The sequence below is a fragment of the Podarcis gaigeae genome (genome assembly GCF_964106915.1).
Source record: "Podarcis gaigeae genome assembly, chromosome: 10".
In the NCBI taxonomy this organism is placed as follows: domain Eukaryota; kingdom Metazoa; phylum Chordata; class Lepidosauria; order Squamata; family Lacertidae; genus Podarcis; species Podarcis gaigeae.
In genome coordinates, this window is record NC_139686.1 from 72,830,131 (window position 1) to 72,857,198 (window position 27,068).

General features: G+C 45.9%; 1 protein-coding gene across 2 annotated transcripts in view; it reads right to left on the reverse strand.

The window, feature by feature from the left end:
- The window catches only part of STK38L (serine/threonine kinase 38 like), a 55,794-nt gene that overhangs the window by 18,702 nt on the left and 10,024 nt on the right, over window positions 1-27,068 (reverse strand). Inside the window, exons 1-4 of one of the 2 annotated variants that reach the window (XM_083701574.1) lie at window positions 18,258-18,348; window positions 9,755-9,899; window positions 3,385-3,436; window positions 313-435 (exon numbers count right to left, since the gene is read on the reverse strand). In XM_083701574.1, the coding sequence (XP_083557700.1) occupies window positions 313-435; window positions 3,385-3,436; window positions 9,755-9,888 (309 nt within the window). In that variant the 5' untranslated portion in view covers window positions 9,889-9,899; window positions 18,258-18,348. Of the gene's footprint in view, window positions 1-312; window positions 436-3,384; window positions 3,437-9,754; window positions 9,900-18,257; window positions 18,349-27,068 lie in introns of those variants that run through there. The other variant, XM_083701573.1, reaches the window with a different exon arrangement.

The following is a 27,068-nucleotide window of genomic DNA, read 5'->3' on the forward strand; positions in this document are numbered from 1 at the left end:
CTGAGATAATAATAATAATAATAATAATAATAATAATAATAATAATAATTTATTATTTATACCCCGCCCATCTGGCTGGGCTTCCCCAGCCACTCTGGGTGGCTTCCAAAAAATATATATTAAAATACTGTAATACATCAAACATTAAAAGCTTCCCTAAACAGGGCTGCCTTCAGATGTATTCTAAAAGTCTGGTAGTTGTTGTCCCCCTTCCCCCTGCATACCATAAACAGGATTATTGTTCAGTAAGTTATCCTGACAGGAAGGTATCCTGAAATAAAGAGGTCCTAAGAAAATACACAAATTACGAACCTCTCCAAAAGCACCTCTTCCAATAACTTTCAAGGATTCAAAGTCATCGAGGCCTAGCCTTGTTCTCTTCAGCCGCAGAAATTCGGTTTCTTTGCGGGCGTGCTGAGATCTTCGTAGCTTTTTCTGAAATATATATTAAGCATGAGAAAATCCACAACTCATACAAAAATGGTATAAACAGGTAATCAGTTTATAATGCTACTATCACCAAGTATGGTATATAATTCCCTCTAGCCTCCCATAGGGAGGAAGGACTAAGTGAGTCCCATTGGTGTGGTTAATGTGTCATAAAATAAGAACACAAGAATAGCCCTGCTGGGTCAGGCCTATGGCCCATCTAGTCCATTGTCCTGTTTCCACAGTGGCCAACCAGGTGCCCATGGGAAGCCTGCAAAGAAGCCATGCAAGGAACCGCATTCTCCCTGCCTCTGACCTTGGAAGCAGACTGCAGTCATCATGGCTAGCAGCCACTCATAGCCTTTTCCTCCATGAATTTGTCCAGTCCTATTTTATAGCCCTCCAGGTTGGGGGCCATCACAAATTCCATAGTTTTAACCATGTGTTTCTTCCGTCTGTCCTGAATCTTACAACATTCAGTTTCACTGGATGCTCACGAGTTCTAGCAATACAGTGGAGCCTCTACTTACGGACGTAATCAGTTCCGGAGGTCTGTCTGTAAGTCGATCTGGGTTGCTGATAGAAGCACCATTGTGCATGTGCAGGTGGCGGCCACCACTTTTGCATGTGCACAAACAGCAGAAGACACTTCTGCACATGCGCGAACTACGGCAAACTCGGTATTTACTTCCGGGTTTGCCGCGGTCGCAACTTGGATCAGGCCCAATTAGAGGCGGTGGTAAGTAGAGGTTCTACTGTACAGTGTAAGAAAGGGAGAAAAACTTTTCTCCGTCCACTTTCTCCATGCCATGCATAGTTTTATGCACTTTTAACTCACCTTTTCACTAAACAGAAAACAACAACCCGTGTGTGCTGCAGGGATGTAGCGGGGGGAGCTTCCGGGGCAATTGCCCTGGGCACACGAGGGAGGGCTGCTCCTCACACTGCCACCCCCGTGCCAGCCCTGCACTGGCGGTGCTTCGGCGGCAAGGGCTGGCCTGGCGCAGTGGGCTCCGTTCGCCCTCTGCACTCCCCCCCCACCCTGGCGAGGGTGCATGCTGTCCCCCTTCCTCACAGGGGAGTTGCTCCATCTCCTTGATAATTTTGGATGCCCTTTCCCGAACCTTTTTCAAACTCTACAAATCCCTTTGTGAGGTGAAGTGACCAGAACTATACACAATATTCCTGGTGTGATCACATGATCAATTTATATGATGACATTCTGATACTGGCAGTTTTGTTTCTGATTCCTTTCCTTATGACTCCTAGGATTTGCCTTTTCAACAGCTGCTGCACACTGGCCAGCATCTTCATAGAGCCTCCTCTCCAAGCCCAAGGTCTTGTTCTTCATCAGTCACTGCCAGTTCAGACACCATGGGCATATATGTGGAATTCATATTTTTTTTGCACATTTAATATTCAAACATAAACAAAATGTAATATTTAAGCATAAACAAAATTTAATATTTTAAAACAAACTATTGCTTATGGTGCCTGCTGCTGAAAAAGTTCTCACACCACCTCTGTGCTGTTTCTGTCACAATGGCTTGTTGGGCAAACCCAGGCTTATGGCTCGTTTTCCTCCAATGACCTACTCCAAAAAGACATATCACGCCTGGTCATAATAGTTATGTAGGCAGTGGTATCTTAGCTAGCACTTAGACCTTGGAGAGTCTGCTGCTACTGAAAGTATTGAGGTAGATAGACCAATGGTCTGCTTTTGTGTAACAGAACTTTATAGGTCCACGCAAGGCCATCTTCAACAGAAAATTGGTTAATAACTGATATGCAAAATTCAGCATGCTGCCTAATATTAGGAAAGGTGCCAAATAATAGTTTTCATGAGCAAAATAGACAAACATCAGTTGGTAGAGAATGAGACTCTTAATCTCAGGGCCATGGATTCAAGCCCCACATTGGGCAAAAGATTCCTTCATTGCAGAGGGTTGGACTAGATGACCCTTGTGGTCCCTTACAATGCCTTTCTCTGATTCTACTATCATAGGGTGCCTCTAAAAAACTCAATGTTTTTTATCTTGTATCATTTACAGCCACAAGATGGCAATGTATACCCATTTCTGTCAACATGAGATTTCCCAACTTTCCTAGTCATCTCTTGTAGCATGCTATCAGGGGCACTGGCTCCTGCCCCCCCCCCAGGTTTTAAAGGAGGGTGCTAAGCCCCCTCAATATCCAGTGGTGACGTCATGTCGTCACACAACATCGCATGTGGGATGTCACATCATTGTGTGACATTGGCCTTCTCAATCACTGGAGCAAGCGTGCGCCAATGTGTGTTATGTTATGAAAAAATTGCAAGGTCAATATAATGGCAAAAACTATTGCAGAATCATCCCCACTCTCGTGGTGCTATAAGGAATGGATTACTAGAGCATGATGATTCATTAGTATTCTACTTATAAAAATGAACCACAGTGACTTGCAGCACAGTATAAACACTAAAATCAATTACAACAAACCAACCAATAAAAAGTGTTTGAAAATCTTTGCCAATAAAAGGCAGTCTTGCTGAATCTGCCATGCTAAAAAAGACCACAAGTGTTTGAAACCATTAAAATATCAATACTGGTTCAATTATATGGGATTATCTTCCTCCTTAAGGAAAAGGCAGCTCCTTCTACAGAATAACTCTATCCTGTTCCAAATCTAGCAACCCTACTTTCCCACAACCAAGAAGGTGCCGTTATTACCTCCTACCTGTGTTCTCTTCATCTTACCCTTGCTTTCTAGACAACATGATTCCAAGACAGACCGCTCAAGTGCAGGCCTGTGAATCATTAAGCACCAATTCTGATGCTCTGATGGTGTTTCCTGCTTGGCAGGGGGTTGGACTCGATGGCCCTTGTGGTCTCTTCCAACTCTAGGATTCTATGATTCTATGAATTCTGAACAGTAAACTGTAAAAGCTTCCAGCTTAAATTACATTCACATTACCTCTTCATCTGCTAAACCTTCCTCCTCCATGGCCACTTCTAGTTTCTTCTGCCTAGGTTGGTAGAAAAAAAGGGTGTATGTATATATTATAAAATGAACAGCCTGTATTTTACTCTACTAGAGTGACTTCACTCCTCAAATCATATCAGTAGGAAGAATTGGAACACAGAAATGTTGAGTACAGAATACAAGTTTATTTAAGCTGCCACTGTTCACCCAATGCCCTTCCTCATCTTTCCCCAACTTGGCACCCAGCAGATGTTGGACTACAATTACCACCCTCTCTGACCAGACACCAAGCTGGCTACAACTGATGGGAGCTTGGGTCCAACATCATCTGGAGGACAACAGGTTGGGGAAGTCTGGGTGACATACATAGATCCAGACACTCATTTGCCTGCTTGGGTCCCTTTTGTGTTTCCCTGGAAGGTGAGGAGAGGAGCAAAATCCCTAAAGTGAACTGTCCAGCCTCCTGGTTGCTAATCCCGACACAAGAGAATAGAAGGACACAAAACCACATAAGAACAATCTTCTCTCATCTTACATGTCTCCACCTTCAACATTTCTTGCAAAGTATCGCATAACATGTTTCTTCACTGACTTGGTGTAGGAAAACAATATCCAACTAAAAATAAAAAGGTACATTTTGCTGAACAACTGGATAAAAAGCAGAGCTTCTTTTGAGACCTCAGCTTTTCCAAAGGGTTAATTAACAAGGACATTGATTTTTTTTTATAATATTTTTTATTAAGTTTGTAAAATACAGAAAAAAGAATTAAAAGCATGTTATAAGAATAAAATAAAAAGATTACAAATTTTCTTGTTCTTTTTTCCGAATCTATTGGACTTCCCCACATCCTCCCAACCCTGCATTCTCTGTGAACATAACATCAGCAATTTGTTAACTTATTTCATTACTTATTGTATCCTTCATTTTATCATGTTATCCAATTTCAAATATGTTATAACCCGAATCATGTACATTTTCATTTAAACACAATAAAGTTATTTCCTTATTCTATCTCAGACTTCTTCTGCCTTAATTTCCATTTCTTTAGTTTAACATTACTGAAGCTAGAGTTTCCTAAAAGGTGCATTTTTTAACATTCATACAACTTATAGTGTTTTTCCAAATAGTCCTTAAATTTTTTCCAGTCCTCCTCGATTGTTTCTTCTCCCAAGTCTCGGATTCTGCCAGTCATTTCGGCCAGTTCCATGTAGTCCATCAACTGCGTGTGCCATTCCTCCAGTGTGGGTAAATCTTGTGTCTTCCAATGTTTTGCAATCAGGATCCTTGCTGCTGTAGTAGCGTACATAAAAAAAGTTCTGTCCTTCTTAAGCACTCTCTGGTCCACCATGCCCAAGAGGAAGGCCTCTGGTTTCTTAGGTAAGGTAAATCTAAGTACCTGTTTTAGTTCGTTATGAATCATTTCCCAAAAGGCCTTCACTTTCGGGCAGGTCCACCAGAGGTGAAAGAATGTCCCTTCCGCCTCTTTACATTTCCAACATTTATTATCAGACAGGTGATATATCTTAGCAAGCTTGACTGGGGTCATGTACCACCGGTATATCATTTTCATAATGTTTTCCTTCAAGGCACTACATGCCGTAAATTTCATTCCGGTGTTCCATAACCTTTCCCAGTCTTCAAACATAATGTTATGCCCCAAATCCTGCGCCCACTTTATCATGGCGGATTTGACTGTCTCATCCTGAGTATTCCATTTAAGCAGCAGGTTATACATTCTCGAAAGTAGTTTACTTTTTGGTTCTAACAGTTCTGTCTCTAGTTTCGATTTTTCCACCTGGAATCCAACCTTCTTGTCTACTTTAAAGACCTCTTGAATTTGTGCATAATGCAACCAATCTCGCACCTTGTTTTTTAATTTTTCCAAGCTCTGCAACCTCCAATTGTCTCCAATTTTTTCAATAATTTCCCCATATTTAGGCCAATTGGCCTCCATGTTAGGTCTCTTACGTGCCTTGGCCTCCACCGGTGAGAGCCACCTCGGAGTCTTACTCTCCAATAAGTCTTTATATTTTGTCCAGACCATTAAAATTGCTCTCCTAACAATGTGGTTTTTAAACAATTTGTGCACTTTAACCTTGTCATACCACAAATTGCATGCCACCCAAAAGCATTGTCAAACCCTTCCAGATCTAGGACATCAGTGTTTTCCAGCAAAATCCAATCTTTCAACCAGCAGAAGGCTGCAGATTCATAATATAACCTCAAGTCTGGCAGGGCAAATCCCCCTCTTTCTTTCGCATCAGTTAATATTTTAAACTTTATTCGGGGCTTTTTGCCCTGCCAAACAAACTTAGAAATATCCTTCTGCCACTTTCCAAAACATTTCACCTTGTCCACGATCTGTAGGGTCTGAAACAAAAATAACATTTTTGGCAATACGTTCATCTTAATAGCTGCTATTCGGCCCAACAAGGAAAGTTTCAATCTTGACCACGTTTCCAAATCTCTTTTGATTTCTAACCAACATTTCTCATAGTTATCTTTGAACAAATTCAAATTTTTGGAGGTCAGATACACCCCTAGGTATTTTACTTTTTTAACCACATTTAGTTCTATTTCTTTCACGAACTCATCTGTTTCTGTAGTTGTCAAATTTTTTGCTAGAACCTTAGTTTTTTGCTTGTTCAACTTAAATCCCGCCACCCGACCAAAATCAGAAATTAATTCTAACACTCTTTTAGTACTAGAGACTGGCTCCTGCAATGTTAATACCAGGTCATCTGCAAATGCTTTCAATTTATATTCTTTCACTCCGACCTCAATTCCCTGTACCAACTGGTCCTTTCTAATCATGTTCAATAGCACCTCCAGAACTGAAATAAACAATAGGGGGGATAGAGGGCACCCCTGCCGTGTCCCTTTTTCAATTTTAAACTCCTCTGTCACCACATTGTTTACTATCAATTTCGCTTTTTGTTCTGAATATATTGCTTCTATTCCATTTTCAAACCCCCGCCCCACTCCCATCCCTTCCAAATTTTTCTTCATAAACATCCAGGAAATGTTGTCAAAGGCTTTCTCCGCATCAATAAAAATTAACACCGCTCTAGTGTTGAGCTTTGTTTGTAAAAGTTCCAAAATATTGATGATGTTTCTTGTGTTGCCAAACAAATGCCTACCAGGGAGAAAGCCAGCCTGGTCCTTATGGATCACTTCATTAAGCACTTTTTTAAACCTACTTGCCAAAATGTCTGCAAAAATTTTGTAATCCACATTTAGGAGTGAGATGGGGCGGTAGTTCTTAAGCTGGGTCTTTTCAGTTTCTAGTTTAGGTATCAATGTGATGTAGGCTTCTTTCCACGTTTCCGGTGTCTTCCTCCCCTCCATAATCTGGTTACAGACCTCCAACAAAGGTTGTATCAAATAGTCTTTCAGAACCTTATAGTATTTGGAGGTAAGTCCATCAGGGCCTGGAGATTTGCCTAATTGAAGGTTCTGAATGGCACTTTCAATTTCTTGCTGTGTGATATTACTATTCCTAATATTCCTATTCCGTATATTCCTAATATCAAAAATTTTTCTCCTTGTGTCTGGATTTCAATCGCCAAAATTCTGCCATGTTCATCTTTAAATAGAAATTTTGGTGACAGGCTCTCCTTTGCATATATCACCACTCCTCTTTTCTTGACTTTATCCGAAGAGATAAATTCTTGGCCTAATCTTTTACTAATTAGCACTTTTCTGTGGAGCCTTGTCACATGCGTTTCTTGCAGGCAAATAATGTCCAATTGTTCTTTTTTCAAAATATGAAATACTTTTCTTCTTTTTTCCGGAGAGTTTCCGCCATTTATATTCCAACTGAGAAGCTGCAGCGACATCCTGGTCTAATTGGTGGGTCTACAGTGGGGTGTCTAGGTTTCCCTCCGATCCCGGAGGTGGTAATGCTGGTCCAGATCCAGACGGTGTAGGCTTTGGAGATGGTCCCGGTGGTGGTGGTGGCCAAGAAGCTGCGGCTCCTTTCTGGAGGTCCTCCTCGTGGTCATGTAAGAACTTCTGTTGGTCCTCAGGTGTTTTAATTCTTACTTTCCTTCCTTTGTAGGTAAATGATAGTCCTTGCGGAAACTCCCACCTATAAGGGATTGTGTTGTATCTCAACAGTTTGGTCAAATCTGTATAAGTGGTCCTAAGATCCAAAAGATGTTTGGGTATGTCTCTGTAAATTTCAGCCTTTTTACCTTCTATCTCCAAAGATTTTTTAAAATGTAGGCCTAGTATCTTGTCTCTTTCCTCTCTTGATCTCAGAATAACCAAACAGTCTCTGGACTTATCCTTCTTTATCAATTTTCCCAGTCTAAAAGCCGTCACAATTTTAAAATCCTTGTCTTCCTCAATCCCCCAGAATTTGGAGAACAAAAGTGTTAGAAATCCCTGTAAATTTCCTTCCTCCAGTTCTGGGATGGCCCTTAACCTGAGATTATTTTCCTTACTTTTCAATTCAACCAATGACAGGTAGGCTTGTTGTTCCCCTACCTGTCTTTTCAGAGGCCTTACTTCCCCCTTAATCTCATCAACCTTTTTGTTCGCCTGTTCTGCTTTTTGACTAGCTTCCACAGCAAGTTTATAATTTTCAGTCGTTGCCCCTTGCAATTTTTCAATTGCCTGAGTATGCTGGGAAACCTGCTCAGATAATTTACTAATAGAGGATGTAGCTTGGTCAATTTTTGATGATTGATTGTCCACTTTTTGGTTTAAAATTGCCAATTGTTCCAAAATTTGTTTCAGGACTATTTCAGATCCTCTAGTTGCCATATCTTCTGCAGCAGGCTCTTCAACTTCCACCTCCTGTGCTGTCAGCACAGTTGGGACGGATGATCTTCGTTGATGAGATAGGGTTGTTTGAACAAGTTGCACTGGTTTCTTTTCTTTTTCTTTAGCTTTAGCTGCTCTTGTTCTCCCTGAGCCACTCATTCCACACCTGCCTCTGTTCAAGGTCAAATTTTCTTTTGTTCCATAAGTCAAACAAGTCCAGAGTGTAAACAATTTAACCACAGAGAATCACAATAAAGTACAGTTCCCAGGCCTCTATGTCTCCACAATCCTCTAGGTGGGGGTATTTCAAAGTTTCAAGGAAGGAGAGAACTCTTATCCGCCATTGAAGTTCTTATGTTCCCTATGTTAAATCTTTAGTAGTTCCAGAGCACAAAAGGAAGGTTCCCCGGACTTTCTTTTTCTTGAAAAAAAACCACAAGGTGTCAAGAAAGATCCCAGCAACAATGTTTAAACGTTAATGTCTCAGTCTATGTATCAGTTTAAGCTCCAATAACAGTATCAGCAGTTTGATAGTTCTCTTTTGCACACTGACAGCCCGACAGCTGGGTTGTCCCTTTTAACTCCGCATAGCTCAAAATTAGGAAGAAGGTTCCAAGAATAAAGTCCACAGATATTACAAAGATTTCCTGCTTGTCTTTTCACTACAAAGTCTATTGGGTACACCCTCGTTTTGCTTTTAGAGTCCCTTTTAAACGCTTCAGAGCTCTTCTGAACGGTTGCTTTGATCTGGTTAGCAAGATCGGGAGACGGACTTCCTGTTACTCGCCTCCCGTTTTCAGCCGAATTTCAACCAAATTCCCAAATTTTAACCCGATGTTTAGCTCCCCTTACTCACGGGTATGTTGCAGCCAATTTTCGAAGTTTTCAAGAAGAAAGGTCGGCGCTCATCAGCAGCAGCAGCGCGGCTTTGCATCCACGAAAAGAGCGATGAACTCACAGCGCCGCTCCCCCTTTCGCGTTCCGGAGCCCCTTACGGGGCTCCTTCTTCGTTTCTGGGGGGGCTTTTGGCGCCCGCCGAGTCCCACAGCCACAGGCTCGCTCTGCCTGTGGTTTTTCTTGATGGGTCTCCGCTTTGCCGCAGCGGACGACCCTTTTTCGCGGAGCCCCTCTTCACAGAGTAAAGAGGACCGCCATTGCCGTTTTGCGCCACCTCCGGAAGTAATTAACAAGGACATTGATACACAAATAGCAACATACACAAATAGCAAACCAGGTTTCCTGAACCTCGGCCCTCAAGATGCTTTGAGACTACAATTCCCATCATCCCTGACCACTGGTCCTACTAGCTAGGGATCATGGGAGTTGTAGGCCAAAAACATCTGGAGGGCCGAGGTTGAGGAAGCCTGTAACGTAAACAGAGGCTTTTTTGCAGAACAGCAGCTGAAATGGCACAAGGGAAAGCTGCCAAAACCTTTTTAGCTATTCATACCAAGAAAACAGGTGGTCAGTTAAAAGTTATTTGCTAGCCAGAGTTGTGTACATGTTTTGAGGGGGAATAAGAGACCCCCCCCCCGGAACATCTACCACACATAGAAATCTCAAGTGTAGAAGAAATCTAACAGCCAGTACCTGGTTTCTCTTTCTTCATGCTGTAAAATTAGGTTGCTATAAAAGTTCTCCAGCGTGAGCTTGGCCACTGTCACTCTCTCCCGGGTGTGGTTGCTCATGGGGAAGGAAGTTGGAGTCCCTGCAGTCATTGCCATAGTAACATGTACTGAAACAGAGTGCATAAAATAATAATTACTCCGCAGAAGAAAATTCTTCTGAAAACAACCATGGTGCTATGATAGGGAGATTTCACAATGAAAGTTCCACCCTCAAAGAGGCCTTATTTCAGGTGGAACATTTTCTCTCAGACAACGACAGTCTGCTAAAGAACATAACTGTGTCATCTTAATTCACAGGGCAAGAGGAATATAAGAGAGACATCAAGGTTATTAAGGGCTTCAAAAAAAGTTAAAGACAACTTCTGGTTGAAGGAAACACTCACTGTAATCAACATCCCTTTCTAAGATGTGTTGCTAGGGTAGGGTTATTTCTCCCTCAAAGGAGTGGGGATAATTGGGAGTCAATAGTGTATAAACCAACGGCATATGTGTGATTGGGGATCATCTTGCACCCATTGCCTCCACTACAGTTCAGGGGACTGGTGAGTGTCCCAGTCAGATGGAAGCAAAATATCTCTATTACAAGGCAAGAACATTTTAAACAAATATTTTTACTAGATAAACCATGAAAAAAAGACAAGCCTCTTTCAGCAGCTACAATGAAGTCCACAACCTTGTGCATATGCACATAATCCTTCCTCTTACTTTACCATGATATTGTGACAGACACTGCAATCTGGCACCCAAACTAATTTTACTAGGAGGCAGCAAGATAATGAGAATCTGAAACAAAGCCTAAGAAGGAATAGGGTACAATTTTAGAAGAATGTAGTATCTGCAGAATTTCTTACAGGATCTATAAACTCAAAGGAGACACAAACTCTAATGAATGTGAACTTGCTAACATTTCAATTCATTCTTGTAAAACAATGAGTCAATCATGCACTGCCCAAACAGATACATTAAACAGTGTAATATACACTATTAAGATGCTATGGGCTGGGTTCAAGGTAAATTAGCTGAACTTAACTCAAATTGAAATCAATGGGACTTGAAATCAATAGTAGCTTGTCCCACTGATTTCAGTTTGAACCAAGTTCAACTAATCTGGTCTGCATCCAATCCAATTTAAGTCACCCATGAGTCTGGCAGTTGTGAGAATTATGACATATGTACACAAGACAACAAGAGTTTCAGTAGTTCAATCCTCTTAGTTTTGCTACCATCAGAAACATGCTGCCAGTGTTCACTTAGTTCCAGAATGTTACCCTCTCACACAGTCATTACCATCGCATATGTTTGGAAATCACAATCCCTTTCAAAAGCGATGTGATAATTATTTCTAGTCAAAATTATAGTTCACGCTTTCTGTCTGCTGCCTAAACATCTAGAGTAAGGTAAAGGTAAAGGGACCCCTGACCATTAGGTCCAGTTGTGGCTGACTCTGGGGTTGCGGCGCTCATCTCGCTTTATTGGCCGAGGGAGCCGGCGTACAGCTTCCGGGTCATGTGGCCAGCATGTGTGATGGCCTGGGATTCCGATTCAGAGGCTGAACCAGAGGAATCCCAGCCTGCACAGGAGTCCCCGCCTCCAGGGCCGGCTGAATTGGGGCAGGGCTTGGATTCTGAAGCACCTGCACCTGTGTTAGATCCTCAGGAGCAGGCATCAGGTGATCCCACTCTGGCTCCAGGAGTGGTTGAGGACTCAGTGCCTACAGGTGAGTCTCCCCCTGGGCCCAGTAACCCTTTAGCCTCTCCTGATCTGCAGAGACTCAGGGCAGAGAGGCGAAGGGAACTGGTTGCTCCCAGGAGGAGTGCTCGCCTTAAGGCCAAGAGAGGCGGGTCTCCTGGGGGCTGGGACCGCCCCTAGCCTCAGAATAGATAAAGGCTAGTCGGCCCGGTCCCAGGTTGTGGGAGCAACGTCGTTGAGTTCCTGTTCCTGCCCGGACCCAGACCTGACTCTCCAGTGCTCCTGTTCCCCGCCCAGCTTCCTGTTTTGGACCTCGCCCCGCTCCTTGTGGACTGATTTCCAGGCTATTGACTCAGGACCGGACTTTGACTACGCCTATGGTAACCTGCCCCCCGGGATCAGCACAGTTTGCTCCCACCAGCCCGCACTCCCCCCTCGTTGGGGTGCGTTCGGGAAAAGCCAGAAGCCATGGCCGACCAAGCAGCTGCCCTGGTGGCATTGGCCCAGGAGAACCAGGCCTTGACCCACACCGTGCAGCAGCTCAGCGATGTGGTCACGGCACTTCAGCAGCGGTTGGACGCCCTACCGGCTCCTGGGGCCGACGCCCCGGCTCCTGGCAAGTACCCAGTGGCTTTGCCAGAGAAATTTGATGGGGACCCGGCCAGCTTCCCCGTGTTCCTTGCCCAGGCCAAGTTGTATATTCAAGGGAGAGCTCGGAACTTCCCTGACGACTGCACCAAGGTACACTTTTTGATTAGTTTGTTAAAGGACCAGGCGGCCAAATGGGCGTTGCCGCTGCTCAGGCAAGACTCCCCCTTGCTGATAGACTATATGGGGTTTTGCAATCTTTTGGAGGCCGCGTTTGGTAACCCCCAGAAGGGGAGTCAAGCCAACCGGGCAATCAGGCGGTTGAAACAGGGCAAGTCCACTGTGGCCGCATACACCACGGAATTCCGGCTGCTGGCACAGGACTTGACCTGGAATGACTCTGCTCTTCGGGACCAGTACCTCGAGGGGCTTTCAGACGAGATACTGGACCAGCTGGCCACAATGGAACGCCCCACCACGCTAGACGCCCTCATTCAATGGAGTCTGCAAATAGACGATCGGCTGGAGGACCATCGCCAGGCCCGGGGTCGCCGGCACTTCCAGTTCTCGGCGCCAGTTTCTACTAGCAGCTCCACGGCCACAGCCGAGTCATCGGAGGAGCCTATGCAGCTTGGGGCAGTGCGGCCACGCCTCTCCCCCGCGGAGAAGGTGCGGCGTCGGGAGGGGAATCTATGTCTCTACTGTGGCGGAAGCGGACACTACGCCCGGTCCTGTCCTGAGATACACCAGCCACAGGGAAACCGCCAACCCCCAGTAGCTGATGGCCCTGGCTACCTGGGGTCCCAAACAGCGCAGAATGGGCCCGCACCAATTGAATTGCAACACCTTATGGTTCCGGTACGTCTATACCCTCCAGGTGGGCCCTGGATCCTTACCCATGCTCTGGTGGATTCGGGGGCAACCCACTCGTATATGGACGCTGCCTTTGCTGCCCATCATCGGGTGCCACTTCAGAACAAGCCAGAACCGGTACAGGTGGAAGCAATTGATGGACGGCTCCTGCGTTCAGGTGCCGTTACTCAGGAGACCCAGCCCTTGGTCCTGTGTCTCCAGCAGCACCGGGAGATGCGAACCTTGGACATTGCCTCCATGCCCCGGTTCCCCCTGGTGCTCGGGATGGACTGGCTGGAGGCTCACAATGTGCAGATTGACTGGGTCAAACGGACTGTGCACTTCCCAGACCCAAGCTCCCACGCCCAAACCGAAATGCTAGCAGCTGCGCCCTCTGAGGAGGCTGCATCTACGCTCCCCGCTGAGTACCGGGACTATCACGACGTGTTCGAGGAACGGGGGGCAGACCAGCTGCCGCCGCATCGGTCTTTTGACTGCGGCATAGACCTCCAGCCCAGAGCGCCTCTACCGGTGAGTCGCTTATACTCTCTTACAGAGCCAGAGCGCGAGGCTTTGCAAGACTTCTTGCGCAAGAACCTGGAGCGTGGTTTCATTAGGCCTTCTACCTCACCCACCGCTGCGCCAGTGCTCTTTGTTAAGAAGAAATGTGGGGAGCTCCGCCTTTGCCATGATTATCGGGCCCTGAACAAAATTACCATCCCTTGCCCCTTATTTCGGAGTTGCTGGAGCGGGTGCAAGGGGCGCAGGTGTTCACCAAGCTAGACCTCTGGGGGGCCTACAATTTGATTCAGATCCGAGCCGGTGATGAGTGGAAGACAGCATTCGGGACCCGGTACGGACAGTTCGAATACCTGGGGATGCCCTTCGGTTTGTGCAACGCGCCCGTTGTGTTCCAACGGTACATTAACCATGTGTTCCAGGACTTGCTAGACAAGTACGTGGTGGTGTACTTGGATGACATTCTGGTCTTCTCCCGTGACCCGGCTCGCCACGAGGATCATGTCCGGACCGTGCTGCAGCGCTTGCGAGAGCACCACCTGTATGCAAAGCTCAGCAAGTGCGAGTTCCATCAGCGGTCAGTGGACTTCCTTGGTCACCGACTCTCTCCAGATGGGGTGCAGATGGATCCTGGAAAGGTGGCAGCGGTTCGGGAATGGGCGGCACCTCGGAACCGCAAGGACCTACAGCGGTTCCTGGGGTTCGCCAACTATTACCGGACCTTCATTGCGGATTACGCTCATCGCACCATCCCATTGACCCGGCTACTGCGCCCCAAGACGCCGTTTTCCTGGGACAAGGAGGCAGAGGAGGCCTTTCAGGGGTTGAAGGCCTGTTTCCAGAGAGCGCCGATCTTGCAACACCCTGATCCCTCTCGACCCTTTGTGGTAGAGACCGATGCCTCCAGTACGGCTCTCGGTGTCGTCTTGTCTCAGCAGTTCGGACCTGATGCGCCACTCCTACCCTGCGCCTACTATTCCCGCCAGCTCCTTCCAGCGGAACGTAACTATACCGTGTGGGAGCGGGAACTACTGGCCATCAAGGTGGCCTTTGAGGTCTGGCGCCACCATCTTGAGGGGGCACGACACCCGGTGGAGGTGAGAACCGACCACCGGAACCTGGAGTAGCTCCAGACCACCCGCAATCTGAACCAAAGGCAGATCCGGTGGGCGTTGTTCTTTTCCCGGTTCCAGTTCCGGATCCGCTACATCCCGAGTTCCCAAAACCAGAAGGCGGATGCCCTGTCCCGGAAACCCGAAGACAACGCAAACACGGTACAGCAAGCAGCTCCTACCACGATCCTGCCACCAGCGGCTCTCCTGGCCACCCAGGAGGTGGAACCACTGCAGGCTCAGGTGCTGCAACAGCAGCGGGTCGATGCTTGGGCCCAGGAACGACTCCGGGAACTGGCCGAAGGGTCATGCCCTCAGTATCCAGGGCTGGTCTTGCATCAGGGCCTTCTGCTGCACCACGGTCGCCTATACATCCCGCCTGGGCCACTGCGGGCTGAGGTTCTCCGGATGACCCATGATGCCCCAGCCGTGGGACACTTTGGACGGTATCGGACCACCCATCTGGTAAGCCGTGAGTTTTGGTGGCCCCGCCTGAAGGCTGACGTGGCTCGCTACGTCGCTGGTTGTGATGTCTGCCGGCGGGCCAACGGCCCATCCGGGCGACCCCCCGGTCTTCTTCAGCCGTTGCCAGTTCCACCACGTCCTTGGCATACGGTTTCTCTTGACTTTGTAGTGGACTTACCCCCGTCTCGTGGCTATACCTGCTTCCTAGTTTTCTCCGACCATTTCACTAAGATGGTGCACTGTGCTCCCTGCCCATCCGTACCCTCAGCTAAGGAAACCGCTCAGCTGTACCTCCAGCATGTCTTCCGCCTGCATGGCCTACCTGAGCATGTGGTGTCCGACCGGGGCGTTCAGTTCACATCCCGGTTCTGGCGAGCTTTGCACCAGGCCCTCGGGACAGAGGTCTGTCTCTCATCAGCCTACCACCCACAGACCGATGGCCAGACGGAACGGGCGAACGCGGTGCTGGAGCAGTACCTCCGGTGTTACTGCAGCTACCAGCAGGATGACTGGGTCGACCACCTAGCATTGGCGGAGTTCGCTTACAACAACGCGGTGAATGCGTCCACCCAGCAGACCCCGTTCCAGGCCAGTTATGGTTTTCATCCATGATTGTTTCCGGATGTGCTGCCGGCATCCGCGGTCCCTGCGGTGACAGAGTGGCTCCAGGAGCTCCAGTCCCAACAACAGCTATTGATGGAGCAACTGCGCCAGGCCAAGGAGGCGTACAAGGCCTAGGCCGACCGCCACCGCCAGGTGGGGCCAGAACTCCATGTCGGTGACCTAGTATGGCTCTCCACTCGCCACCTCCACCCCTCTCGACCTTCGCGGAAGCTGGACGCCCGTTTCACCGGCCCGTTTCCTATCGTGGACCAGGTCTCGCCTGTGGCATTCCGTCTCCGGTTGCCCGCAACCCTGAAGGTTCACCCGGTATTCCACAGGTCCCTTCTGAGTCCGGTGGCCCCACCCGATGAGTTCCACCCGGACCGTCCCCGACCGCAGCCAGTTTTGGTTCAGGGGGAGCCTGAGTATGAGGTGGAACGCATTCTGGACTCCCGATACCGCAGGGGAAAGCTGCAGTATCTCATAGACTGGAAGGGATATGGACCGGAGGACCGTTCCTGGGAACCAGCAGCCAACGTCCACGCGCCTGCTTGCCTCCGAGATTTCCATGCGGCGTACCCCAGCAAGCCGGGTCCAGACCCTTGATTGAGGGGGGGGGCTTGGGAGGGGGGATGGTGTGATGGCCTGGGATTCCGATTCAGAGGCTGAACCAGAGGAATCCCAGCCTGCACAGGAGTCCCCGCCTCCAGAGCCGGCTGAATTGGGGCAGGGCTTGGATTCTGAAGCACCTGCACCTGTGTTAGATCCTCAGGAGCAGGCATCAGGTGATCCCACTCTGGCTCCAGGAGTGGTTGAGGACTCAGTGCCTGCAGGTGTCTCCCCCTGGGCCCAGTAACCCTTTAGCCTCTCCTGATCTGCAGAGACTCAGGGCAGAGAGGCGAAGGGAACTGGTTGCTCCCAGGAGGAGTGCTCGCCTTAAGGCCAAGAGAGGCGGGTCTCCTGGGGGCCGGGGCCGCCCCAAGCCTCAGAATAGATAAAGGCTAGTCGGCCCGGTCCCAGGTTGTGGGAGCAACATCGTTGTTGAGTTCCTGTTCCTGCCCGGACCCAGACCTGACTCTCCAGTGCTCCTGTTCCCCGCCCAGCTTCCTGTTTCGGACCTCTCCCCGCTCCTTGTGGACTGATTTCCAGGCTATTGACTCAGGACTGGACTTTGACTACGCCTATGGTAACCTGCACAGCACAGCATGACTAAGCCGCTTCTGGTGAACCAGAGCAGCGCACGGAAACGCCGTTTACCCTCCCGCTGGAGTGGTACCTATTTATCTACTTGCACTTTGACGTGCTTTCGAACTGCTAGGTTGGCAGGAGCTGGGACCAAGCAATGGGAGCTCACCCCGTCACGGAGATTCGAACCTCCGACCTTCTGATCGGCAAGTCCTAGGCTCTGTGGTTTAACCCACAGCGCCACCCGCATCCCTTAACATCTAGAGTAGTGTTTCTCAAACTTGGGTCACCAGCTGTTGTTGGACTACAACTCCCATCATCCCTAGCTAGCAGGACCAGTGGTCAGGGCTAATGGAAATTGTAGTCCAAAAACAGCTTGAGACCCAAGTTTGAGAAACACTGGAGTAATTTTTCTGTAGCATAAAGTGATCGGATTGGAGGTGGAGTTAAAAAAAATAAATACTCTGCACAGTCTGTTTCCCTGTGATTCCTGTACTTACTAATACAGTGGTACCTCAGGTTACAGACACTTCAGTTTACAGACTCCGCTAACCCAGAAATAGTACCTGGGGTTAAGAACTTTGCTTCAGGATGAGAACAGAAATTGCACGGTGGCGGCACAGCAGCCCCATTGGCTGAAGTGGTACCTCAGGTTAAGAACAGTTTCAGGTTAAGAACGGACCTCCAGAACGAATTAAGTACTTAACCCGAGGTACCACTGTACAGACACCACCAGACAGAGTACACCTAATATGTTGGGTTTTATTAAGCCTGGAAAGAGCAGATAACATTTCTGGTACTAAACAGCCAAGCTATAAATAGGGTGGGCGATTCTATCTCTAAAGAAAGAAAATTACAGAAGAAAGTGTGCACTAGTGCCTTATATTATACGAAGGGTATAATGATGTCCCCCCCCCAGCTGACCATGCTGCACTGCTCCCCTTCTCCACCCTGCTATACACAAAGCACTGCCGCCTTTCCTCTCCTGTCCCCCTGGTGATGTTCTCGGACTGGCAGGCGCCACAATGGCTGGGTAATGTAATGGATAGCCTGCTGGGACGCTGATCCAAGACCCAGATTCAATTATCTGGTAAGCTCACGGAGTGTTCTTAGGCAAGCCATTATGTCCAAATAACTTAACATTGTTGTTTGTAAGTGTAAAATCCAGGTCAAGGGGAGGAAATCCATGTATGACACCTCAGACTTTGGAAGAAGGGTGAAATAATATTATTCAGTTCATTTGTATACCACCCTTCATATGAAAACCACGGAGCTGTTTACAATACTAAAACAAGAAAACAAATAAAATTACAGATACATATAGCAATAAGGTGTGTTGCATTTTTCAACTGTCAAATTCCAAAAATGAGGGGTGCTAAAAAGTTACAATGAGCCCAAAAGCATTTTGGCACCCAGTACAGATCACACAGAATTGGTGTGATGTGGCTTCACTGTGGCACCTGGAATTCTCTCTGCAGTATTTTGCACCAGCCACATCTTCCAAACCACTATCAAGGGTAGCCTCGTGAAGAGCACATTACGGTAGTCCAACCTCGAGGTTACAAGAGCATGGACCACAACTGGCAAGCTGTCCCAGTCTAGGAGAGGGAAATGTGCCTCCAGTACAGTCATACCTCGGGATAAATGTGCTTCAAGTTAAGTATTTTCGGGTTGCGCTCTGCGGTGACCTGGAAGTAACGGAGCGCATTACTTCCGGGTTTTGCTGCGCGCACATGCGCAGACGGTCAAAATGACATCATGCACAGAAGCGGCAAAACACGACCCACGCATGCGGGTTGCATTCGTTTCAGGATGCGAACAGGGCTCCGGAACGGATCCCGTTCGCATCCCGAGGTACCACTGTATCAGTGTTGGATCATGGAGGACCTCCAAGCTATGCAACCGCTCTTTCAAGGGATATGCAACTTCATCTAGAACATACCATTCCATAGACACAGGAACTGCTCACTAAAGTGATGCCAAATGTAATGAATAAATCACCTGCCCCATGTCTTTGCCCAGTAGCTAACATCTGTGGCTGGAATGAAGAGAACAACGGCTATGATGCTGCCCTTACATTCCAGGAGACCAGCCCAAGCCCTGCTACAGCAAATGCAGAGAGCACATAGACTATAGGCATAAGATAGAGACTTAGGTTCTCTTTCTGGCATCTCTATGGGCAGCTCTTGTAAAGGCCAAATGTTGAGATACTTGAAAGTGTCAACAGTCCACTAATCTGATCCTATATAAGTGAGGTTATTGCACTCCCCGTTTCCCTAAAAAACCCTGAAATTCTGCACCCAGGTAACACAAATTCTGCACCAAAATGCTGGATTCTGCAACTTGTATAAATTAAGCAAATTGTTTCCTTTCTTTTACTTAATTTATGTTGCAAACATACTATTAATTCTGGTTTTGCTGGTGGTGGAGGGCACCAAAGCAACCTATGGAAGAATTATTCTATTCATTTTCAAACACAGTTAACTTTGCAACCCTAAAGGCAGAAGCTTGCCTTCTCAAAATGGAACAGAGTTTTTTGGGAGATTGAACTTCACATTTAGGAAGTGGTGCATGCCTTCCTTTTGGGGGGGCAGCCCCGCAGCAAAAAATAAAATAAAATAAATAATAAAATGCTGTGGATGAATCAGGGGGTCTACAGGATAGCATGACACCAAAGACGTGTCTTTTGCTACCGCTCTAATCTGCCAAACACCTGATTCACCCAGCAGCAAAAAAACAAAACAAAAACAAAACACCAAATTCCTGCTGGGTGAATCGGGGGTCTGGAGGGTAGCACAGCAGCAAGAGAGACAGGTCTTTTGCTGCCCCTGTGCCTGGCAGACCAGGTGACTGCAGCCAGCCAGTTGGAGCTGCTAGGCCCCAAGGGGGAGCCTGCACATCTTCATCCAGTTGCAAAAGGCCAGTTGCCAGTCGCAAAATGTGACTGACACCCAGCTAATTTGAAACATGGCACACTAATAACAAAAATTAATTTCTGTTCTGGAAACTATAGCCTCTTTTGCCAAAGTTTTTCATTCAGCCCTGAATTCCAACAGAAGCCCTTCCATCATGGAGATTAATACTGAAGCTGGGAAAGTATACAGAATGATGTGGGAATAGCCACAAAGCATAATGTAACAGCAGTATTTATGTACTCTAAACAGCCCATTATCAAACAGCCAAACCTATAATGCGTAGGTAGGGAGGAGCAGGGTTGGATTTCAAAAAAGAAAAGGTAATGGTAGGAACTCAAGGCAGGCTGTAAGTACCAAAAGCTTGGTGTGAAGAACAGAGACCCGAAGAGGAGCAAATTCTGTGCTTTCTAAAGAGAGGCCAGCATTGCAAAGTATACTACAGATAATTATGTTCAATTCAGCATTATATTCTGCTATAAAAGGTGGAGGGATTTACTCAGAACAAGATTACAGCTTTATGTCCCTTTCATTTTGACAGAAATCTCAATCCCTAATCTTAAAAGTTTTCTATTGTAAATCAGTAAGACAAAAGCGTTGAAAGTTCAGTTAAAAGTATTTAGAAGGGACAAACCATCTCAGAGTACCGTAGTTAATGTTTTAACGCTGGAGAGAACCTCATGGGATTTATTTCAGAGCAGGCATATATAAGATTCTACAGCAAATTGTGAGAATCTAGAATGTGTTTTTACAATTTTCAGTTTGAAAAACCTGCAGTCACCAGTATAATTAGATAAAATCCTAAAATTAGAACCAGAAATGCACCAAAATAAAGATAACTCTCCTGAACACAAGCATTCCTATTTTTAAAAAAGAATGGCACACAAATGTTTTGAAATTTAAAGTAATTTTGCTTTGCTCTGAGGACTGGCCAGAATGATGGCTCTAAAACTAAAAGCAGACACAGTCACCTAACTCAATTGGGCCCAAATAAAAGAAGTCAAGAACAGTCTCTGGAAACATAAGAAAATATGCCACCACTATTCATAGTACAAGAATGAACTAGTAGATTGTCTTGTCAGCTGATTCAGTGGTTTTAAACCAGGGTGCCATGGCACTGTGAGGTGCCTTGAATGATGGCTGGGGTGCTGTGGGAAACACTGGCCTCTGTCCCTCTTTCCTCCCCTCCCTCCTCTGATGCCCTCTTGCGTCTCTGCCTCCCACAGGCTTATGTCGCTGTTTGTGGCAACAGCCCTGACTACTGGCTACCCAGCGAATTGTGTCTCTGGGGCTGGCCAGGGGGTGCTGGTTGCCAGGAGCTGAGGTGGCCTCAGAGTAAGCAAGCAAGAGGGCAAGGGAGCCCAGCCAGCTAGTGTGCCAGCCTTTGCTGTTGGGAATGGACAGACAAGTCTCAGGCCCCTGTGGGACGTGGGTGGCGCTGTGGTCTAAACCACTGAGCCTCTTGGACTTGCAGATCAGAAGGTAGGCAGTTCAAATCCCCACGGGGAGGATCCTCTGTCCCAGCTCCTACCAACCTAGTAGTTCGAAAGCACACCAGTGCAAGTAGATAAATAGGTACCGCTGTAGTCAGGGACCAGGCAATTTCCAGCACTTTCCTGAGATTTCAGGGGAGAACAACAACTATTCAACCTGTTGAAACCTGTAATGTAAATCCACTCAGGAAGTAGCGTGCTCTGGGGTCAATACCAGCTTGCTATATTTAGGAGCAATGGCTGGATACCATTCTTAACAAATTCTTAACACATTGGCAGTAGCGAGAAAGAGATTGCTTCAAGAGACTCAAGCATTTCAGGATAGCATCCTCCTTCCAGAAGTAACAGCATGGCTGCATGTTACACTGACTATGCAATAGCTCTGCTTGTTCAGAATCCCAAATAGCTCTCCTCACAATATGCAAAGGAAGGTGGAGAAGTTGCCACTCTCCCCAATATGTTGCTTTTTAAGGGAAGTGCATGGAAAAATTATGAGCAGAGAAAGGCAGTCAGCAGCTCCGCCTTCAACACGTATGGTTCCCTTTCCTTCTAGTTTCCTCTGCCTGTTAGCAAGGGAGCCTTGAAATTATACAGTCAGAGTTCTCATTTGGAGAGTGAAATGTGGAGGCAGCTTCTGATGAGTGAGATAAGGCCAATGTCTGGACAGCTGGGAGAATGGAAAACAGGTTTGACTAACAAGACATGAGTTTCCTCCAAAGTGAAAAGCAGGGTATATCTGAACAATCACAGCTTAATCTTTAGTCTTCCAGGCTGCTTAATCACTAAAAGGGCTAAAAGAGAACTTGGGGAGAAATAATACTTTAGACAATGCTTTTTGTAAATAAAAAAAAAACAAACCAACCAGTGTGAGAGAAAAGATTTAAATTTTTTAAAATGCAAAGGTAAAATGATATAAACTTCATGGCCATAAACTGAACTGCATCATGGCCTTGTATAGTCTTCCCCAATCTGGTGCCTTCAATATGTTCTTGTCTATCACTTCCATCAGCCACAGCCGTATCACTTCAGACTGTTGTAGTAGTGGTGGGATGGGGGGGGTGGGGAGAGAGAAAACACTTTTTAAATCAAATACTCCCCCCCCCCAAGTAGGGAAACTAATGCAGCAGGGGGAGAGCTGGTTAGAATCCTCTTCTCCCTGAATACTAATTTTTTATTTGCAGGGAGTTTTTCATATTGCAGAGCACTCCAAAATAAAATGTTCCCCAATCATCATCAATCATTATTACGGTCCAGACAAGTCACAGTCTCTCAGAGTATAGCCCCTTACCTAACCAACCTAAGGCCAGAGCTCTTATTATGTAATAAAAATAATTATTTGAAGACTAAAACAAGCTAGCTTTGTTATATATTTGGCAGGAGTATGATATATGACAATAAATGTTAACTCAGTCACAATAATCTACCAGCACTCCACTAACATATTAGCGAGTCTCTCACAATATAGAATCAATGTTACAGTCCAGCGAACACTAGTTTGCAGGTGCTTCAGATACAGTTTTACTTTAGACTTCTGTGGTAGCATGAACAAGTGTTACATTGAGGCATCTAATCATAAGCCTGCATTTTTATCAGAGCTTATATATTTCGATCAGGGCCTGTATATTAAAAAGAGCTTAAAGATTTTCAAATGTTTCATGCCAGGCAGAAGACTAAAAAACCTTGGCAAGATGTTTTTCCTCCTAGACAAGGGGCCCCCCTGATTTATAGCAGAAAACAATTCTCAAAGTCGTAAAAAGGGAATTACAGGCTGACAGCGAGGACACTGACCCTACATATTACAGAAGATAAAAAAGGCTGAGAAAACATAATTAGGAGTGGGTAAATAGTAAAATAACACCATGTGCCTCCCATTAAAACTTGAGCCATATTTTCCTAAGGTTGAAAGGTCAAGAGCAAATTGAAAAGCAACTGGTCTGGCTGGCAGAAAGAGAGCATTTTTGGGAAGTCTTTTCTAAAGCTGTTTCTTTCTTAAACTGAGATCCTTTTAAGATTTCTTTTCCTTTTAAAAGGTTATTTATGTATTAAATATATTGGCTTAAATGTAATTATGCAAAGGATCTAGAAAGAAAGAAATGTTAAATTCTTATTTCATAGAGTCATATTGCAATAGGAGACCAGAGGGGCAAATGAGCCCAGCCTCCTGCCAGACAGGAGACGCCATCGAGCACTCCTGATATATGGTTGTCAGGCCTTTTGTTTAGAAACCTCCAAATGAAGGAGATCTTTCAATGTTGATGTGAACTCAAGATCCTTGAAGATAAAAAGTTAAGATTAACCATCTGTTTTGGAAGGCAATAGGGCAAGGAGGGCAAGAGGTGAGCTGGTAATTAAGATTCCTTGTTGAGACACATGTAAGATATATTACTACTTATTTGTCATTTATAGATATAAGAATATATAGCTCTTTGTGTTCCATAAAAGGACAGAAGGAAATGGGTGTATCTTTTGTGATTGGTTCTAGCAAACAGCCAATAGGAATTTCAACCAGGCTGATTGGACAGAGGCAGCCACAGGAGGAGCAAGGGGGCTGGATTAAGGAAATATAAGTGCTGGCCAGAATGGCAGGAGGCCAGGCCAGAGCTTGGTAACCATATACCACTGTGCCTCTCATTTATTTGTCTGACAAATAAATTACTATTTTAATTTCTCTATTGCTGCGTTGAATATTTCATTCCAGCTAAGCGTTAACCACAAGCAGGGTGCTACATCATGGGCTCTTGAGCACCAGATTTTCAATGAACAACTTGGCATCTGGACCTGTTTACACCACCATGTTACAAAATTTTAACTGAGGATTATTATCCAAAAATAATAAACAAAGCTTGGCTTTGTTTGTGGGCAGAGACTCTAGCATTTTTTCCAGTCACACCCTCTGCCCATCATTTCAGATTACTGTGTCGTGATTATGAATGGTAAACACTACCTAACTAATGTTTATACAGTCAGTTTGTCAGCGTTAAAAAAAGTGTTGCCGATTCATCCACTCTTTATCATAGAATCATAGAATCTTTTGCTTCAGTTTAGCCTCACGCCATTGTTGTGTGAAATGCCAATGGATGGGGTGCGTTAAGTGATTGTAATCCAGGGATATGCATTATGTAAATAAACTCTCCAAGGTGTCCTCACATTTTGTGTGTGTTGTGTCTCATACACTGAAGGCACACTGGTTCTTCCTAGATAATTATTAGCTTTTAAAGGACTGAGCTTAGTTGATACATTATGGGTTTTTTTTTAAGCAGATCTACTCTTGTAGAACTGACCCTTGTATCTCTGTACCTTCTATCCTACCCTGGTACTACACTGAGTTAAAATATACAGTGGTACCTTGGATGATGAACTTAATCCGTTCCAGAAGTCTGTTCTTAAACCAAAGCATTCTTAAACCAAGGTGTGCTTTCCTAGAGCAGTGGGAACTCAATTTACAAATGGAACACACTCAACAGGAAGAGAAACAGGTTCTTATTCCAAGGCAAAGTTCATAAACCAAAATACCTACTTCTGGGTTTGCAGCGTTCTTAATTCAAGTTGTTCATAAACTAAGCTGCTCTTAAACAAAGGTTCCACTGTACTTTAAAGGAAAAGGACAAGATAAAAATATTTAAAATAAAAAATAAGAAGGTACTGTTTTCCTTTTAAAAGCCAACAGCCAGTCAGTCTTTGTGTAAATCAAAAAGAAACTTGCAAAAGAGAAATGCAGAGGTCCCCTTATTCTTCTTCTTTGACAAAGTAACATTACATACTCAGGGCCCTATCATGGGCAGAAGAGAATGGCGTAGGAAAGCCAAATGTGTGCAGGTATAGCAACTGTACATGAGCAGTGAGCCATAACAAGAGTGCTATGATTCCACGTCTGACTTCATCTCATAAGTGAGGTGCTTTGCTGGCAACATTATCAGTACCCTTGAATACAAGGAAACTGCACCCAAGCAACAAGTTCAGTTGTTCCAGACAGAAGCTTCGCCATCTATCCAAGACAAATATGGAATTTTTTCGGAACAGCCTACTAGTGCGCAATATCTTGGCTGTTTTATGTTTTATGACTAAAGGGCAGGGGAAAAGTCCCTTAAAATAACCTCTCCAGTAAATAGCCAGTCCTGCTTTTGCTGCCAAAAGAAACTGAAAGCCCATGGGAATAATAATAACCAAGAGAAGTTTGCATAGTCTGAGTGAGAGGGAATAGACTAAAGTTAGGAAGGGCCATGGAAGAAAAAACAACCACAGAACTTGGTCATTAAAGTCCAAAATTGCTAGACTTCCTGCAAATGACTTGTGGGTATAGACTCTGAATTAAATACCAGAAAACACTTCTTAAGAGTGAAAGACCAAAGCTCAGTGACAGAACACAAACTTTGTATGAAAAAGATCCCAAGTTCAAACCCTGCTGTATTCTGCAGTACCATTGTCAGTCAGTACAGAGACAATATTGAGCTAGAGAGACCAATAGCCTGAGTATAAGCCAATTTCTTATATTCAAAACTGCTGAACCAAGAAGCCACTCCATATGTTGGATCAGCTTGCTATCAGCTATTACATAATCAACAACCATACCATCACCATTGTGTCTGGGGAGGAAAAGAAAAGACTGTGTGTGTTAATAACCTGGACATACTTACCGTATTTTTCACCCTATAGGACGCACTTTTTCCCTTCCAAAAATGAAGGGGAAATGTGTGTGCGTCCTATGGGGCAAATGCAGGCTTCTGCAAGCCTTGGGAGCCCAGCGCGAATTCCCGCCGGGCTCCCAAGGCTTGCGGACAGCAGCCTGCAGCCCAAAACCCGGGGAGCACAGCGGAGCGCGCCCAAGGCTTCAGGCAGATATCCGCAAGCCTGGGGAGCCCGGCAGGAGTTCCCGCTGGGCTCCCTAGGCTTGCATATAGCAGCCTGCATCCCAAAGCCTGAGCAGCTTAGTGCAGAGCCAAATGGAGGCTTGATTTCAAGTCTCCAGCACCCTTCTTCACCTTTCTCAAGACACCTCCTGAAAGGTGATGCTGCGGGGCTTGCGAGTGTTACACTGCTGCACTGCAGGGATTTCCTACCGATGGGGGGTTCCCATTTAAGTTGTTGGTGCGAGTCATGGCAAATACATTGCTGCCTCCGATGAACAGCAGGTGGAAAATATTCTCCATGAACTTAAAATTGCAATCCCCAAAGTGGCTGCAAGAGGTGGAGCTAACCCCCCTCCTCTTCCTCATGGTTCACACAGAAAAAGAAAAAGAAAAGCTCTGCAGCAGAGTCTCTTCATTCGTACCATGGCGGCTCTTAGGCCTTCATACAGCATAAACTCTTGGCTAGGAGTTGTTCAAATTAAACCAAACAGTTAGCCATCAGGCTTATTATGACTAACTCATGAGGGAGGGGGTGTGGGGCAGAAAGATCCTCCCCCGCCTCAGCCTCCCTTCTGTTCCTTGGTGTGCTAAGGTAATGCTCTCTACAGCTTCCTCTATCCCAGCCGCAGATAGCTGGATGCACCTTGAACAGTTTGCTATGTTAAAAGTTGAATTTATCTGTTCTTGTTCTTCTCTCCCATTGAGAGTTTTTTGCGCAGTGCAATCAACCCTCAAGCACACTACTATGTTCTTACTTCCTCATTCAACATCTTGTATAAGCACCATTTGTTCTCAACTATGGTTATAGTGCCACCCATTTGTATGTTTACATTCATTATTCTTACTGCATTTCTATGTGCTTATGTCAATAACCATTCTGTATGAAAAATGATGATGTTGATGATGATGATGATAATGATGTTTCTTATTGAATAAGGGGCGACGGCGACGAGCCAGCCTCTCCACATTCCATGGTTTCATCAGGTAGTTCTTTGGGTCCTAAGCACTTTC